The sequence below is a fragment of the Sciurus carolinensis genome, chromosome X (assembly GCF_902686445.1).
Source record: "Sciurus carolinensis chromosome X, mSciCar1.2, whole genome shotgun sequence".
Taxonomy (NCBI): Eukaryota; Metazoa; Chordata; class Mammalia; order Rodentia; family Sciuridae; genus Sciurus; species Sciurus carolinensis.
The window spans coordinates 44,561,137-44,576,645 of NC_062232.1; the positions used below are offsets into that span (position 1 = coordinate 44,561,137).

General features: G+C 44.4%; 2 protein-coding genes across 3 annotated transcripts in view; one reads left to right on the forward strand and one right to left on the reverse strand.

Annotated features, from left to right (window-relative positions):
• Positions 1-3,926: 3,926 nt before the first annotated feature.
• On the forward strand, positions 3,927-9,012 carry Tsr2 (TSR2 ribosome maturation factor). 2 transcript variants are annotated; one of them, XM_047535970.1, is made up of 5 exons: positions 3,927-4,036; positions 4,202-4,292; positions 6,958-7,049; positions 7,562-7,738; positions 7,977-9,012. In XM_047535970.1, exons 1-5 carry the CDS (start codon positions 3,953-3,955, stop codon positions 8,109-8,111), a joined length of 579 nt encoding a protein of 192 aa, XP_047391926.1. In that variant the 5' UTR covers positions 3,927-3,952; the 3' UTR covers positions 8,112-9,012. The 2 variants fall into 2 exon arrangements, with proteins under 2 accessions (XP_047391926.1, XP_047391927.1); XM_047535971.1 differs by lacking the exon at positions 3,927-4,036 and adding an exon at positions 5,598-5,679 and having other exon boundaries at positions 4,208-4,292.
• The window catches only part of Fgd1 (FYVE, RhoGEF and PH domain containing 1), a 41,830-nt gene continuing 35,261 nt past the window's right edge, over positions 8,941-15,509 (reverse strand). Inside the window, 6 exon segments of the mRNA XM_047535969.1 lie at positions 8,941-9,918; positions 10,656-10,799; positions 11,981-12,142; positions 12,319-12,444; positions 12,786-12,891; positions 13,373-13,399. Of these exon segments, the coding sequence (XP_047391925.1) occupies positions 9,613-9,918; positions 10,656-10,799; positions 11,981-12,142; positions 12,319-12,444; positions 12,786-12,891; positions 13,373-13,399 (871 nt within the window). The 3' untranslated portion in view covers positions 8,941-9,612.

Below are 15,509 nucleotides of genomic sequence, written 5' to 3' on the forward strand. Positions count from 1 at the left end.
ATTAAGGGCTGGATGTGTGGCTCAGTGGCAGAGTACATGCTTAGCATGTTCAAGGCCCAGAGTTTAATAATCAGAACCAAGATAAAACAAAACAAAACAAAAACAAAAAATACCCCCAAACAACAGAAAAATTGTAAAGCTTTAAAGTTTGTGATTTATTTTATAATGATAAAGAAATACTTTTATACGTGTGTGTGTGTGTGTGTGTGTGTGGTGCCGGAGATTAAAGCCAGGGCTTCCCGCATGCTGAGCAAGTGTCCTACCACTGAGCTATCCCTCCAGCCCTGTTCTATTTCTGTTTTCCTGTTCTATTTTTCTTAGAGAGGGCTGGAAAAATTGTATCTAATCAAGCCTAGATTCGCCTTGGGCCCTGTTCATTCTCTATGGTCCTTGGACAAACTTGCATGCCAGATCACAAAGTCCTTGAGCAACCCATCAAACCCCAGTACAGGCCCAAGCACAGAAGTGTCAGGGCTGTTTGTTAGTATGGTCTAGTTCAAAGTTTGCAATCTTTGCTGTGTGAGGGAAATCACCTCGGATACTCCTATAAAAATAATTTTATTGAGATATTATTTACATAATACATATGACATATTTATATGTCATAGCTTCTAACATTTAAGGTGTACAATTGAATGGTTTTTAGTATATTTACAGAGTAAACCATGTTATATTGCTAGGGCTGCCATACTAAAATATCAAAGAATGAGTATAGTAGTTGAAACAACAAAAACTTAATTTTCTCATTTTTGGAGGACAGAGGTCTAAGATCAAGGTGTCAGCAGGGTTGGTTTCTATTGATTTCCTCCTTGATATTTTTTCTTTAATTTTCTTGCTGTGTGTTCACATGATCATCTTGTGTATATATACACCTACCCACCTGTTTGGTGTCTCTGCACCTTTTATCTCTTTTTTAAAGGATATTAACCATATTAGATTAGGCCTACCCTTATGACTTCACCTCAACTTAATTGCCTCTTGAAAGGCCCTATCCCCAAATACAGGTACTGAGGTACTGGCCTATACGCTTCAACATGCAAATTTAGGGTAGGGGTGGATACAGTTCAGTCCGTGACAGTGACCATTACATATCTAATTTTAGAACATTTTCATCATCCCCAAATTAAACTCTGGACCCATTAAGAGTAACTGCTATTTCCTTTTCCATGCCCTGAGCAACCACTCAGCTATTTTCTGTCTCTACAGATTTGCCTATTGTGTACATTTCATATAAATGGTATCATATAATTTGTGGTCTCTTTTTTGACTAGTCAGTAATGATGTGCCCTCTTTCATTACTGATTTCACTAATTTGAGTCTTCTTTTTTCCCTTCTTAGTCTATTTAGCTAATGGTTGATAAATTTTCTTGATAGTTTCTTTTCTTTTGTAGTCTTTGAGGTACTGGGGATTGAACACAGGGCCTCAAACATTCTAGGCAAGAATCACTGAGCTACATCCCCAGCCATTTTTATTTTTATATTGATACAGTGTCTTACTGAGTTGCTGAGGCTGGCCCCCAATTTGCCATACTCCTGATTTAGCCTCCAGAATAGCTGGGATTATAGGCATGTACTACAACACCCAGTTTGTTTGTTTATTTTGGTACCAGGAATTGAACCCAGGAGTGCTTAACCACTGAGTCACATCCCCAGCCTCTTTTTATACTTTATTAGAGACAGGGTCTCCTTGAGTTGCTTAGGGTCTTGCTAAATTGCTGAGGCTGGGTTTGAACTCATGAACCTCCTGCCTTAGCCTCTTGAGCCACTGGGATTACAGACATGCACCACCACACCCATCTACAACACCCAGTTTGATCTTTTCAAATAACCAAATTCTGGCTTCACTGATTTTCTCCATTGTCTATTTCATGTTTTCCTGGTCTTATTGTTAGTATTTCCTTTCTTATGTTTGCTTTGGGGTTACTTTTCTAGTTTCCTAAGCTTAAGTTATTAATTTAAGATCTTCTTTTAAAATATTTGTATAACGTGTCCACTTTATGTTTTTAATATAAACTTTGTTGCTAGACAACTTTTTTTTTTGGTCATGGATTGAACCCAGGGGCACTTAACCAATGAGCTGCATCCCAGTCCCCCTTTTTTTTAAAATTTTGAGACAGGTCTCACTAAATTGCTGAGGCTGGCTTTGAATTTGTAATCCTCCTGGGTCAGCCTCCTGAGTTGCTGGGATTGTAGGCATGTGCCACCATTCCCAGCTTTGATGGTTTATTTTAAACCTGAACTTTCCCTGTTTATCTTCTTCTCCCCCCCCTTTCCTAACAGTGGGGAAAAAAAAACCAAGATAACATTTTTCCCATCCCAGGCTAAGCTATCATGTCCTTTACTGCCCAGAAAAACATCACTGCCCACAACAATAAAGAAACTCCAGACCCAGGCGCTCTCTCAAGAACACCAGCTGGATATTAACTAAGTACATCTGCTGATAATATTTCAATATGAGCCCTCGTATTCCTCTTTTAAAAGCTCTCTGTTCCCCTGGGGGAGAATCACAGCCTCTGGGACAGAAGTCCCCTGTGTTTCTCCCTTGCTAGCTGGACAAAAAAACTTCTTTCTCCTTTTTCTCAAAACATCCTCGTTACTGGATTGGCAACAGATAAGGACTGAAGTTTTGTTATCATTGACAGCTACATTTTTTTAAAGTTCACAGCTAAAAATTTCCCTCTTATTTCAGCTATATCTCATAAATTTTGGTATGCTGTTTTCCTTTTCTTTCATTTCAAAGTGTTTTCTAGTGTCCCTGTGAATTTTCTACTTTTTGACCCATTCATTACTTTGGAGTGTGTATACTTCTATGTATTTGTGAATTTCAGTTTATTTCTGCTATTGATTTCTAATTTTACTCCATACTGTAACAGTGGTCCATTTTATGCTTTGAATACATACCTTGCTGCTCTGCAACTGCAACTTATTTTTGAATAGATTTTTTTCCTTTCCTTTTTTTTTTTTTTTTTTTTTTGGTACTGGGGATCAAATCCAAGGGCTGAGCCACATTCTCAGCCCTATTTATTTATTTGTTTATTTTTAGTTTTAGAAGGACACAGCACCTTTATTTATCTTTATGTGGTGCTGAGCATCCAACCCAGTGACTCACACATGCTACGTGAGCACTCTACCACTGAGCCACAACCCCACAACCCCTTTTTATTTTTATTATTTTGAGACAGAATCTAAGTTGCTTTGGCTGGTCTCGAACTTGCAATCATTCTGCCTCAACCTCCAGAGTCACTGGGATTATAGGCTGCATTACTGTGTCAGACTACTCCATTCCTGTATAACTTCAATCCCTATCCCCTTTTTTGGTGCTGGGGATTGAACCCAGGGGCTCACACATGCTAGACAAGCTCTATACCACTGAATTACATCCCCAGCCCTTTTAATTTTGAGCCGGTCTTGCTAAGTTGCCCAGGCTGGTCTCGAACTTGTGATCCTCCTACCTCACGCTTCCAAGTCACTGTCATTACAGGCATGTAGCACCGTGCCCGGCTGCTTTATGGACTAATTTATGGTCCATTCCGGAGGTTGTTTTTGTGCACTTCAGAAAAATGTGTATTTTCCTCTCGTTGCTTGCAGTGTTCTACAGACGTTAGCATGCTATTTACAATACAAATTTTTTTTGGCTAAGCTCCCTGAGTCGTTTGTCCCAGAGCCTGGAATCCGTATCCCTAATAACTTCCCCACATCTTTTTTGCGCAGTACCCACGGATCCGGAAGTCAAGGCCTACAAGTCCTTCACGTTTGGCGTCCTTTGATTTAATTAGTACAAGTGTTAATTGTGGTGGTGTCATCGATCGATCTGATAGACTTTTCTATTGCTCTAGTCTTGCTGCCAGGTCAGCGGAAAAGAGTCTGTTCTCAGAATCGGCTTTCGGTTGGTTTAGCCTATAATGAGCTGCGGAAGGATTGGGCCATTTGGGTTTCACGTGGTACAGGCCGGATGATGGCGGGCGCTGGGGAAGATGCAAGAGCCCTCTTCAGGGCTGGCGTCCGCGCGGCGCTGGAGGCTTGGCCTGCTTTACAGGTGAGTGAGTCCACGGCGGAAATCACGGTTAGGCCCCCGGGACAAAATAGGAATTGGCCAGGCTAGGTGCCTGAGGTTTGGCGCGGCAGCGTAAACAGCAGACCTTCCAGGCCACCCCAGGCCAGTGTCCAAGCTGACGTGGTGGGCTTGGGCCTGTGTTCGCAGATCGCTGTAGAGAACGGATTCGGGGGCGTGCACAGCCAAGAGAAGGCCGAGTGGCTGGGGGGTGCAGTGGAGGATTACTTCATCCGCAATGGTGAGTGAATGTGAGGCACAGCGGTCTGTGTCCGGGTATGGAGAAGAGGGGCCCCATCCTGCTAAGTACGCACTTCCTCTTGAGCAATTGCCCGTTGGTATCTGAAGGCAAGGTGGAATGAATGCAGGCTTTGGAGTCAGAATCCTGCCTTAATGGGTGTGCCATTGAATCATGCTTTTACCCTGAACAAGGCATTTACCTTCCTGAGACAGTTTCCTAGTTCCCAAAATGAGTGTAAGAGTATGTGCCCCTAGCGCTGTGCAACAGAATTGTGTCATCATGTAACTTACAAATTGTTGGACTACAGGTGTAGCTCAGTGGCAGAACACTTGCCTAACATGCTTAAGGTCCTGGGTTCCAATTCCAGCACTACGTGCAAAAAAAAAAAAAAGTTAGAAGTCACTTTTACTAAAGCAAAAAGAGGCAGGTGAAATTAATAATACATACTTTTCAACTCACTTTCAAAATACTTTAGTATGTTATAAGTAGAGGACATTATTGAGCCAGGGGTGGTAGTGCATGTCTGTGATCCCAGTGACTGGGGAGGTTGAGGCAGGATGATCACAAGTTGGAGGCCAGCTTGGGCAATTTAGTGAGACCCTGTCTCCAACTTAAGTTTTTTAGAAAGGGCTGGTGATGTAGCTCAGCTCCAGGAACTGTGGATTAAGTTCCCAGTTCCACAGAAACAAACATTATTGAAATATTTTAATACTTTTTAGTATTAATTGTTCAAACTCAGGTATTTTTTATTTTAGCACATCTCAGTTTGGCCTAGCCACATTTCAAGTGCTCAGTAACCACATGTGGCTATTTCTTAGGCTTGCCTTGAGGGCTATACAAGAACAAGTGGCCCAGCAGAGGACCTGTTGCATTCTATGGTTTTCACAAAAGTATTCATTTTTTAGCCTTGGAGATGATATCAGGCAGTCATTTCTCAAGAAAGTTTACGATCTAGTGAGGGATTCAGATGGGTAAATGAACAGTTAAAATGCTGGGAGATAAGTGTTCTGATAAAGATTAGCTTCATGGTTCTTGTGGTTACATGAGCCTGGGGAGAGGGTTCTTAGGGGAAGTGGTGATTCTACTGGGTATTAAGGGATGAGAAGGAGTTAACTGAGTAGGGGAGGCAGAGAAAAAATAAAGCACATGAATACTGTGGTATGAGGAGATAATGTGCTATATTTGGAAACTGACAGAGGGCTCTATTGTGAAGGAGTAGTAGAGAATGAGGCTAGAGGTAGGGAGACCTTCCCCCCAAAGGGTAAGACCTGGAAGGCCTTATGTGCCTTTGATTTTATCCTTTAGGCCAGTGTTTGCCAAAATGCATGCTATGGAAAACTTGTCCAGTTAGATGTTCAATGAAGAAAAACTTCTCCAGTCAAATTATGTAAGTTCTTTTTCTTATCTCCAACTTGAGAGTCATAACATAATACTCATTAACATATTGAAGACATGTATAAGGATATGAATCACTGTTTGCCTTTGTTTTCCATAAGCATTCTATGGATAGCTTCCCTTAAAATCCAACAGAATAGATATTTCCCAAAGGCAAACTATGAAACACTGCAGTTGGTGGTAAAAATTTATGAGCAGGTTCTATGGTGAGCCATAGGATGGGATTTGTTGGATAGAAAGTTCAGAAATTAACAGTATAAAGCATGGAGTGAAGAGAGAAAGACTAAAGAGAAGGGCATTTTGGTCTAGAAAATGATGACGCCTGAGGTAGTGCAATGATAGCAGTCACAAAAAAGAAAGGGATAGATTATGTCATTGGAGAGTGCTTGGCTGGAGAGGGGTGGGGGAAAAAGAAGCAGGTTTCTGGTTTGCGTGACTGGGTGGATTATGTGCCTTTCGTAGGATAGAGGAACCCTGGAGGATGAGGTTTGGAGGGTAAGGTGATAGTCTGTCTGTCTTTGGATATGGGATTCTGAGGCACCTGAGAAACATCTATGTACATAAACACTCTGAGTTGGAGACAGAGTGGGGAGATATGAGCTTTGAGTCATAGGGAAAGCAAGGGGGTTGATGAGCTCTCCCAGGGAGACCATATAAAGGGAAGAGAGACTGAGGAGCTTTGTGGAAGACTTTTTTTTGAGTTATTCTCTAATTCAGAAAAGGTAGAGCACATGGGCCTATAAGATAACTGAAACCCAAAGAGGAGGACTTGGCCAGAGTCCCATTGTAGGATGTTAATGTCAAGACTAGGATTTCAGTCATTGGAAATAGCACATCAATTTCTTCTTACCTAACTCTTTGTTCTGTGGTCTCCTATATCAGTGGAGCCTCAGTTATGACAGATCTGTACAATTTTTAAAACTTTAGCCCTTCAGTAATGGAAATTAATAAGATTAGAGCTCTTGCCTTTGCCAGGCACTGTGTTGGGTGACTTCTTAATACAGATATTTAAGGAGGGCACTATTAGACCCACCTCACAGAAGAGAAAACTAGACTGAGAGAGAAGTAAGTAGCTTACACAAGATCACATAGAAGGGAGATCAGTTAGAATAGGCCAGATGAAAGAGCATTTTAGTGAATAAAAGGTTTGCTGTTTGGTCTTTCACCTCCCAACCAGATACAGACCTACCAAGTAGGTATTGAAGAGTAGTGGGAAGGGGTGATGAAGTTGCCTGTTCTTTGACAGAGAGTCCTATCCTTTCCTACTCAGCTGACTTGGAGCTAGACGAGGTGGAAGATTTCCTTGGAGAGCTGATGACCAACGAGTTTGATACGGTTGTGGAGGATGGGAGTCTGCCCCAGGTGAGCTTATCATGGATACAACTGCCATCTTTGTTCTCCACAGCTATACGTTTTGGGCTATAACTATTCTTTTCTTGGGTCCTGCCAAGACCCTTCAAAGACTCCTTAAGCCCAGAGGAAAAGGTCTGACCATTCTAGGCCTTTTCAAACCTTACATTTCTTATATTTCTTCATATACTATTCCTCTCCAGGCCTGTTTTTAACCCCAATAATTTCTACCCCTGCTATGGTTAACATTGCTCTCCCTGATGAGATTGCTTTCCCTTTGATATCGTCTGTCTTTGAAAATTGAGTTCTAGTGCCTTTCCCACTAGAAGGCCCTCCCTCAATGCTTCAGACCCTCACCGGAGCCCTCCATATGTGATTTCTTCATTGGTAAACTTCTTAGAGAGGAAAGAGCTCCATTCTCTTCTGGAAGATATAACCCATTCCATAGTTTTGCTGTAAGCACAGGCTGGTTATATAGTAGATTCTTTGGAAAAATCCACACTGGTTGAATGTTTTCTTGGTAGGTGAGCCAGCAGTTGCAGACCATGTTCCACCACTTCCAGAAGGGTGATGGGGCTGCTCTGAGGGAGATGGCCTCCCACATCACCCAAAGAAAGTGCAAAGTCAAAGCCACCGCACTTAAGGCAGGCAGAGAGACAGATGGGGATGAAGATGATGCAGACAGCGTGGAAGAGATGGAGGTGAAAGGGGTACCCCTTGGGTTGGGAGTGGGTACAGATGTTTTCAGTTTTCTGGGGGATCATCTAGAATCACAGAAATGATTGGGGGTGGTTGTCGGAGGTTGTGGTATTATCCAGCATCATAGGTCACAGCCAATTCTGGGAAAGTTGGGAGCAGAGCCTGGGTCTCCAATGGCTAGTATATTTAATACTCTTTCTTATACTTCTCTTCTGTTTCTTATATTTCTTGTATTTGTAGGTGACAACTACAAATGATGGGGCCACTACGGATGGGATCTGCCCCCAGCCTGAACCCTCTGATCCAAACTCTCAGAATATTAAGGAAGAAGATATAGTGGAAGATGGCTGGACCATTGTCCGGAGAAAGAAATGAATGGGGCTGGAATTGATTTGGGCCCTTCTTTGCTAGACGTTCTGAGACTTATTTGTAGGGGCTTTTTTGGAGGGCTATAGACCTCTAGACTGGTTATACTATTCCCACCCTCTTTCTTGTTCCTCTGTGCAGTTCCCTACAGGGGAAGAAAAGCCCTAAGGTCCTTGGTTTTGGGGGCCTAAGGGACCTGGTCCATCACACCCCATTGGGCTTTACACAGTGCCTCTTGGGTGCAGTCAGTGTGAAGAGGAGGGATGAGTGAATGTGGGTGTGGCTGGAGGAGGAGCTCGACTCTGGTGGATAGTAGACAGGTGGATTGTGGAGAGGACCAGCCAGGGACCAGTACCCAGTGCCAAAGGCTGGCTGGATCAGGAATGGTGAGATGAACATGTAGATGGAAGAGAGGAAAGTTGAAGATGTGAGTAAAAGTAGCTATGGTGCCTCTCCCTTATCCCACCCCACCCCACACATAGCAACTCTTATTCCTGCTCAGAGCTTAAAACCTCCCAGGAATGCTCCCTTCTGCAGCTCAGCCTCTCACCCCAGATTCCCTTAGGAATCCTAAGATCTTGGCTAGGTGGTGAGCTTGGAAGAGTTGAGCTATTTTCTGTCTCCTCCAACCTCTTTCCTCATTCTTTATCCCATCCCATTTAAGTTCAGGGATGAGGCTTATGACCCTAATAAATAATACCTTGTTGTTTAATCTGTGGCTTGACCTGTGAATAGCCTTGGAATCAGCCTTCTGGGAGCTGAGCTTCAGAGTTCAGCAAGGGAGTGGTTTCTGGGCCCACCCTAGTAGCCTGGTACTTTGGATAAACAAACATGGATGAATGGAACACAGAAGTGCTCTGAAAGTTACTGTAAGCCTGAAATAAACTGTATTTTTCTTTAAAAAACAAAACAAAACAAAACAAAGAGTATCCATTGTCCTCCCCCCTGTTCCCTTGTCCTGCCCAGTGGCCCTGCCATGGGTCTGGACGATAAAATACTGGGTAGCCTTGGAGCTGGGTAGAAGCTATAAGCCATGGGAGAGGCAGGAGGGGTCTGGTCACCACCCCACGTGGAGTTGTACACGTGACGACACTAGCTGAGGAGGCAGGGGTGGGTTGGGGGCCCCAGGGTCAGTGGCAGAGCTGGCACTTTGAATCCAGGACCCCTGCCTCTGATGCTTTTGAGGGGAATTGGGTGGAGGCAGGATCTGTGGGGTACTGTTGGGTGGAGGGAAAACTGCCTAATTCAGGCGGGTATAGCAACAGCTCTTACCCTACCTGGGGACAGGGATTTAAAAAAAAATCAACATCACTGTAGGAATATTTTTTTAAAAGCCCACGTTTTGTGAAAAGATGAATTAAAAAACCCAAGACCCAGCATTCGGGATTGAAAGTGCCCGTGATGGGAGTTCAAGTATTGACTGAGCTGGGAAGGAGGGGGCTGGAACACCCCCTATTGGACATGGGCAGCTAGTGTGTGGGATGGGGGCTCCCAGTTTCCCCCAAACCCTCTAGGTCTTGTCTCGGGTTTGGGGAACTTCAGGGGGCTCAGCAGTGGCTCCTGAAGCTGCCACTGGTGGCTCTTCCATCTCCCTGTTCTCAGACAGTGTGGGCCCTGGGCAGAACGTGTCCCCACGGCCTGCCCGGCCGAGCACAGCCATCCAGCGCCGCTGGAGCTCCTCTGTTTCAGGGCTGAAGTACCAGCTTAGGTGGCTCTGGGTGATCTTGAAGACGTGTCTTCTGTCGGGCCTCTCTCCTGCCTCAGGAGGCCCCACCTCGAAGCCAATGAGGGGCAGGCTGCGCTGGGCTTTCACATCCTGAGGAGGGATAGGGCTGGAATCACCTGGGGGTTGGACATTGCCCTTTGCCCCAAATTATAAATGGCTTTGCATTTGCTCCCCTTTTTCTTCCCCTGCTCAAGAAGATTTCCTTGACTGGATGCTGTGGTGCATGCCTATAACCTAGCAACTCAGGTAGCTGAGGCAGGAAGATCACAAGTCTGAGGCCAATCTCAGCAACTCAGATCCTGCCTCAAAAATTACATAAGGGCTGGGGATGTAGCTCAGTGGTAAAGCACCCCTGGGTTCAATCCATAGTATCAAAAAGAAAAAAGATTCTTTGGTCTTACTGTAATAACAGGAAAATGTTTGAACTGGGGCTAGAATGCAGGCTTCTTTCAAATACCTGTCTCTCCCCACAACCAAAGACAGCTGGTCTAGTCTCTGGCACAATGTTTTCAGGCCTTTGTCTAGGCCATTGCCCCTATTTACATGTTTTTCCCCACTCTGAATTAGACCTAGTAGTGCTGTCTCCACTCCTGTTTCTTCCAGAAAGCCAACCCCTACCCAAACTCACCTGTTTTCCCTACATGACTTGACCTGTAATCACTCCTTGTCTCTAGCCAGTCTTTGTCACACAAGGATGGGAGTTCTACCTTTCCCTTCAGTTGTCACCCTAACCCCCAAGGCCAAGGAAAGGTCAAAGAACTGGAGAGAAGGGGGGTAGCCTGGTTTTGCCAGGTGGCTGAAAAGACTCAAAGGAATAGCATGCATACCTGAGGGGCTCCATAGATGTACAGCACCAAGGGTTCATTCTCGGGGACCACGAACCATGCCTTGTGCCATCCTTTCCCACCCTTCTCCATGTAGTGCAGGAAGCTGCAGATGACGCTGTTCTCTGCAGCCACGGAAGCCTGTTTCTGTAGCCAGAGACATGGGGTGGTGTCAATGTTGATAGAAGACAGTCTGACTCCTCTTGGCTTAAAGGGCCCCTTTAGTGTATGGATTCCTATTCCATGTCTCAGAGGAAAACAGTGAAGCTCATGTGGTGAGCTGGGTGTCACCCAGAAAGTCAGGTAGAGAGTAATTCAAAGCTAGGTTTATCTGTCTGGCTCAGGCCAAGGCTGCTGTTTCTAGAGCCAGTGGAAGGGGTACATTTCTCAGCAGGGCCATCTAATAAATGTCAGTCAGGCACTCTTACTTCAGTCAACCTATTTATTCCTCAAGTCATTCATGCATTCATACCTCACCTTTCATTACATGTTCATTGCCTACACTCAGCAAGAGGCAATCTAACATTATGGTTAAGGGGTGGGTGGGTGGTTAATGCAGTCTGACTCAGAATCCTATCTCTAGATGAAAATGTATGAACTTGGAAGGAGAACACAGAGGGCTGTTGTAAATATTAAATGAATTAATACATGTAAGCATTTAGGATAGTTCCTGGTACAGAGTCAGCACTCTAGGTGTTAAATGCCTCTATTTATTTAAAAAAATAAATCCCAAAGTGTATGTATGTGCTTGTGCCTGGAGAGATAGGAAGGACTGGTGTTAGTGGTAGGGTCTGGGTAAAAGAAATATAGTATTTTGTTGCTTTTTGTTTATGCTATCCTATTTAGCCTACTTTGTAATAAAAAAGGCAGTTGTTAATTTTAAAAAATCCTAGAGTTGGGCAGGGTGGTACGTGCCTATAGTCAAAGGTACTTGAAAGGCTGAGGCAGCTTTTCCAAGTTCAAGGTAAGCCTGGGCAACACAACCAGACCCTGTCTCAAAAAAAGCAACACAAAACCCCAGATTTGCCACTCACTAGCTATGTAACAGAAAATAATCTCTTTGGGTCTCAGTTTCCTTTTTTGAAAACTAGGGATATTAATGGTATGGGGTAGGTTAGTTACTGTGAGGATTAAATGTGTAAAGCATTTCAATAAAAATTACTCTTTCATTCACTCTTGCACTCATTTTATTCACTCCAAGCCTGGATCTCTTGATCAATAGATGCACATAACAACCTACTATTTCAGAGATGCCCAGGCCTCCTCAATCGTACTAGGTAGATGGCTGATGCCACTTGTGGAATATTTAGCAGGGGCCTGGCTCTTACCTCTAGGATGGATCTCCGGCGCTGAGGTGTATGCTGGCTGCAGGCTGGACTGCTCCCAGGCACCCCGTGCAAGGCCACATAGCAGTCAGTGCACACACGGTTGGAGCGGTTGTTGTCATAGATAAGGCGGGCCCGGAACTCGGAGCACTTCCCACAAACCACCTGGGGTGGCAAGTGGGCAAGAGCAGCCTGATTCTAGTGGGCATTCCCCTTCAGTGTGTCAACTCCCACAGCAGACTTGCAGCCTCCCCCCACTTGGAGGGTGCCCACTCAGAAGTGAGTCTTTGGGCTGTCAGCCTGTCCCCTCCTGAGCTCTGCCCCTGCCTCCCGACACTCACATGCCCGCAGGCCTTGCAGTGGTGCCTGCGTTTGGTGATGGAATTGAAGGGCTCCTGACAGCGCATGCACATGGTGACTTCCTTTTCCCGGATGGGCGTAGGTGCCCGCTTCCCAAGATCCACGTTCTAGGGGGAGGGCCAGGTCCCAGGTCAGAGACAGTTCTTCCTCTGCCCAGTCCAACCAGCCCTTGTCCCTGCCCCAAGGCTTAGATCATTACAGGGGGTGGGGCGCAGCAGACACAGTCAGAAGACCTGCCTTTGAGTCTGGCTCTGCTCCTACCTTGCTGTGTGTCTTTTATTTTGGAGGCCCTAGTTTCCCCAGTGATTTCTCTGTGGCCCTACCAACAGAAGACTACACATTGACTCTCTGGTCTTTACTTTCCCAGAAGGGGAGAGGACCATTGCAAGGGAGGTGGGAATCTGGAGGTCTGGAAAGGGTCCCAATGCAGGAGAGGTTAGGGACTTACTGGAGAGTTGGGGGGGGTGTCTTCATCTTCCCTGTTTGCTGAGTTCAATAGTTTGAAGGTCTCCAGCGTCTGCTCATGCTTCAGGAGGGTGGAGTTGATGGCCTGGTGAAGAGGAGCAAGAAATGAGAGATCAGGTTGCCCTACAAGTCACCCATTTCCATCCTCACCTCACCTTCCTATGCTAGCCTAGAGTCAGAAAACTTGAGTTCTGCCCCTGCAATGCATATGACCTTGAGCAAATTCCTCCCCAAATCCAGGTCTCAGTCTTATGAGGGAGGGGAGCAGTGGTGAAAAACCAGGGGCCAGTTTTTCTAGCCCCTGCCTGGGCAAAAGGTTTTACAGGGCTTGACTCACTGGGATTGCACCCTCAGAGAAACCAGTTTTCTAACAGAAGAATTTGTGAGGTTCTGTTTAACCTTTGGACCTCAGTTTGCTTATCTGTATACTGGGGATGGTGAAATTTGTTGGAAGGCAGGTGTCCAAGGCCATAGTGTTCAAATATATTTTGGGGAAGAGGCCACCAACCCCTATGACACCTGTCAATACTTTTCCAGCCCCCACCACAAAGTCTTCTTGGATGTTACCTGACCCAGTCTTTCTTCTCCTCCTCTGTCCTTGGGGGAAAAAAGATGTTGGGTTAGGCAGGTCAACAAAAAACAACTGGAATTTAAAAAAGCAATTGGAGAGCTGGGGGATGTAGGTCAGTGGAAGAATGCTTGCCTAGCATGCATACATGAGTCCTTGGGTTGATCCCCAGCATTGTGGGGGGAAAAGGCAACAACAATGACAAAAACAACAAAAGCAATTGGAGTGGTAAAGAGCCAGTGTTTTAGAGTTAGACAGACCTGGGTTTGACTCTCTTCTTCATTTATTACTATGTGACCTTGGACAAGTCAGTTAACCTGTCTGCAATTACTACTATCTTCCAGACCCTGTGGAACTTGGGCCTCAGAGAAAACCCTGCTCTTAAGGAGGGTGTAGCAGAGGAGACAGACAGGTCTGATTCAGGGAGATCAGTGCTGTGACTAGGAAAAGATAGAGCTGAAGAGCCCAGAGGAGGGGACTTGACCCAGCTTGAAGTCTGGATGGGGGTTTTTAAAGAAACTTTTCCCAGGGAGGTGCAAGGCCTCAGGTAGAGGAGTAAGTGGGTGTGAGAAAGAGAATGGAACATACATAAAACTGTATCAATAATTCCCTGTTGCTGGAACATCAAGTTTGAGAAAGGAGGCAGTTTATTTTTTTCATTTGTAAAACACAGATGATTATCTTTCTCTGGGTTGTTCTTAGCATAACCGAGATAAAAGATAAAATGTCAATCAATGTGAGTTTCCCCTCCCTTTGCCTTCTTCCCTGACTCTCCTGTCTGCCCTGCATTTCTCTCAGATCTTTGGTGTAGCCTCATCAACTGTTCACTAAAAGTAGGACCCCAGACTCTTGCTGCCTTCCATCTTGTCTATTCTAATTTCTTTCCTCATTCACACGCTCTAGACATCAAAAGTATTTTTCCAATTATGAAAGTTCAACTGTATTCCTCCAACCACTTCATGAAAAAGTAAGGATGTAAGTCAATATTTAGCTACAAGAATGTCCACTGCATTGCATTTTTGTTCTAGTGAAAAACTGGAAGCAGTTTAAACATCTGACAATAGAGATCAGGTTAAAACAAAACAAATCATGGCATGTCACTACAACAAGAGGACATTAGTTGGGTGCAGTGGCACACACCTATAATCCCAGTGGCTCAGGAGGCTGAGCCATAAGGACCTAAGTTCAAGGCCAGCCTCAGCCACTTAGTGAGGTCCTAAGCAACTTAGTGAGACCCTGTCTTGAAACAAAAAATAAAAGGGGTTGGGGATGTGTCTTAGAGCTTAAGCACCTCTTGGTTTAATCACTAGTACCAAAAAATTGGTAGAGCTTAAGCACTCCTTGGTTCAATCACTGGTACCAAAAAAAAAGTGTGTGTGGGGGAATGTGGCTTAGCCCTTGCCTGCCATGTTTGAGGCCCTGTAGCACTGAGAGATGGGGGAGGGGAGCAAGAGAGAGAGAGGAGAGAGAGAAAAAGAGAAGAGGAAAGGACAAGAAAGAAGAAAAGGGAGACATTAATGGTGTAGAATATTTGTAATATGTTGAGTGAAAACAAAATATATCTAATATCCTATTTTTTTGGTACTGTGGATTGAACCCAGGTGCACTCTACCACTGAGCTATGTCCTTAGCCCATTTTATTTTAAATTTTGAGACAGGGTCTCACTAAGTTGCTTAGAGCCTTGCTAAATTGCAAAGTCTGGCCTTGAACTTGAAATCCTCTTGCCTCCACCTCTGGAGTTGCTGGGATTACAGGTGTGCACTACCATGCTTGCATGTGCCAAACTCTTGAGGGGGGATGTATAATGATGTTTGCAACTTATTTTGAAATGCATTTTAAAAACAAATCACGTGGATTGGTAGATGAATAAAATGACAGATATATGATAAAGTAAATATAATACAGTGTTAACATTTACAAAATCTAAATGGTAGGTTTATGAGTGTTCACTGTGCAATTCTACCAACTTTCTGTATTTTGGAAAACTTTCATAATAAAATGTAGAAAGAAAAGGTCATGAGTTATTTCTGGGTGGTAGGGTAGTAGGGTTCTAGGGAGAATTTTTACTTTATTACTATATATATATATATATATTAGTTGTAGGTAGACACAATATCTTTATTTTATTTTTATATGGT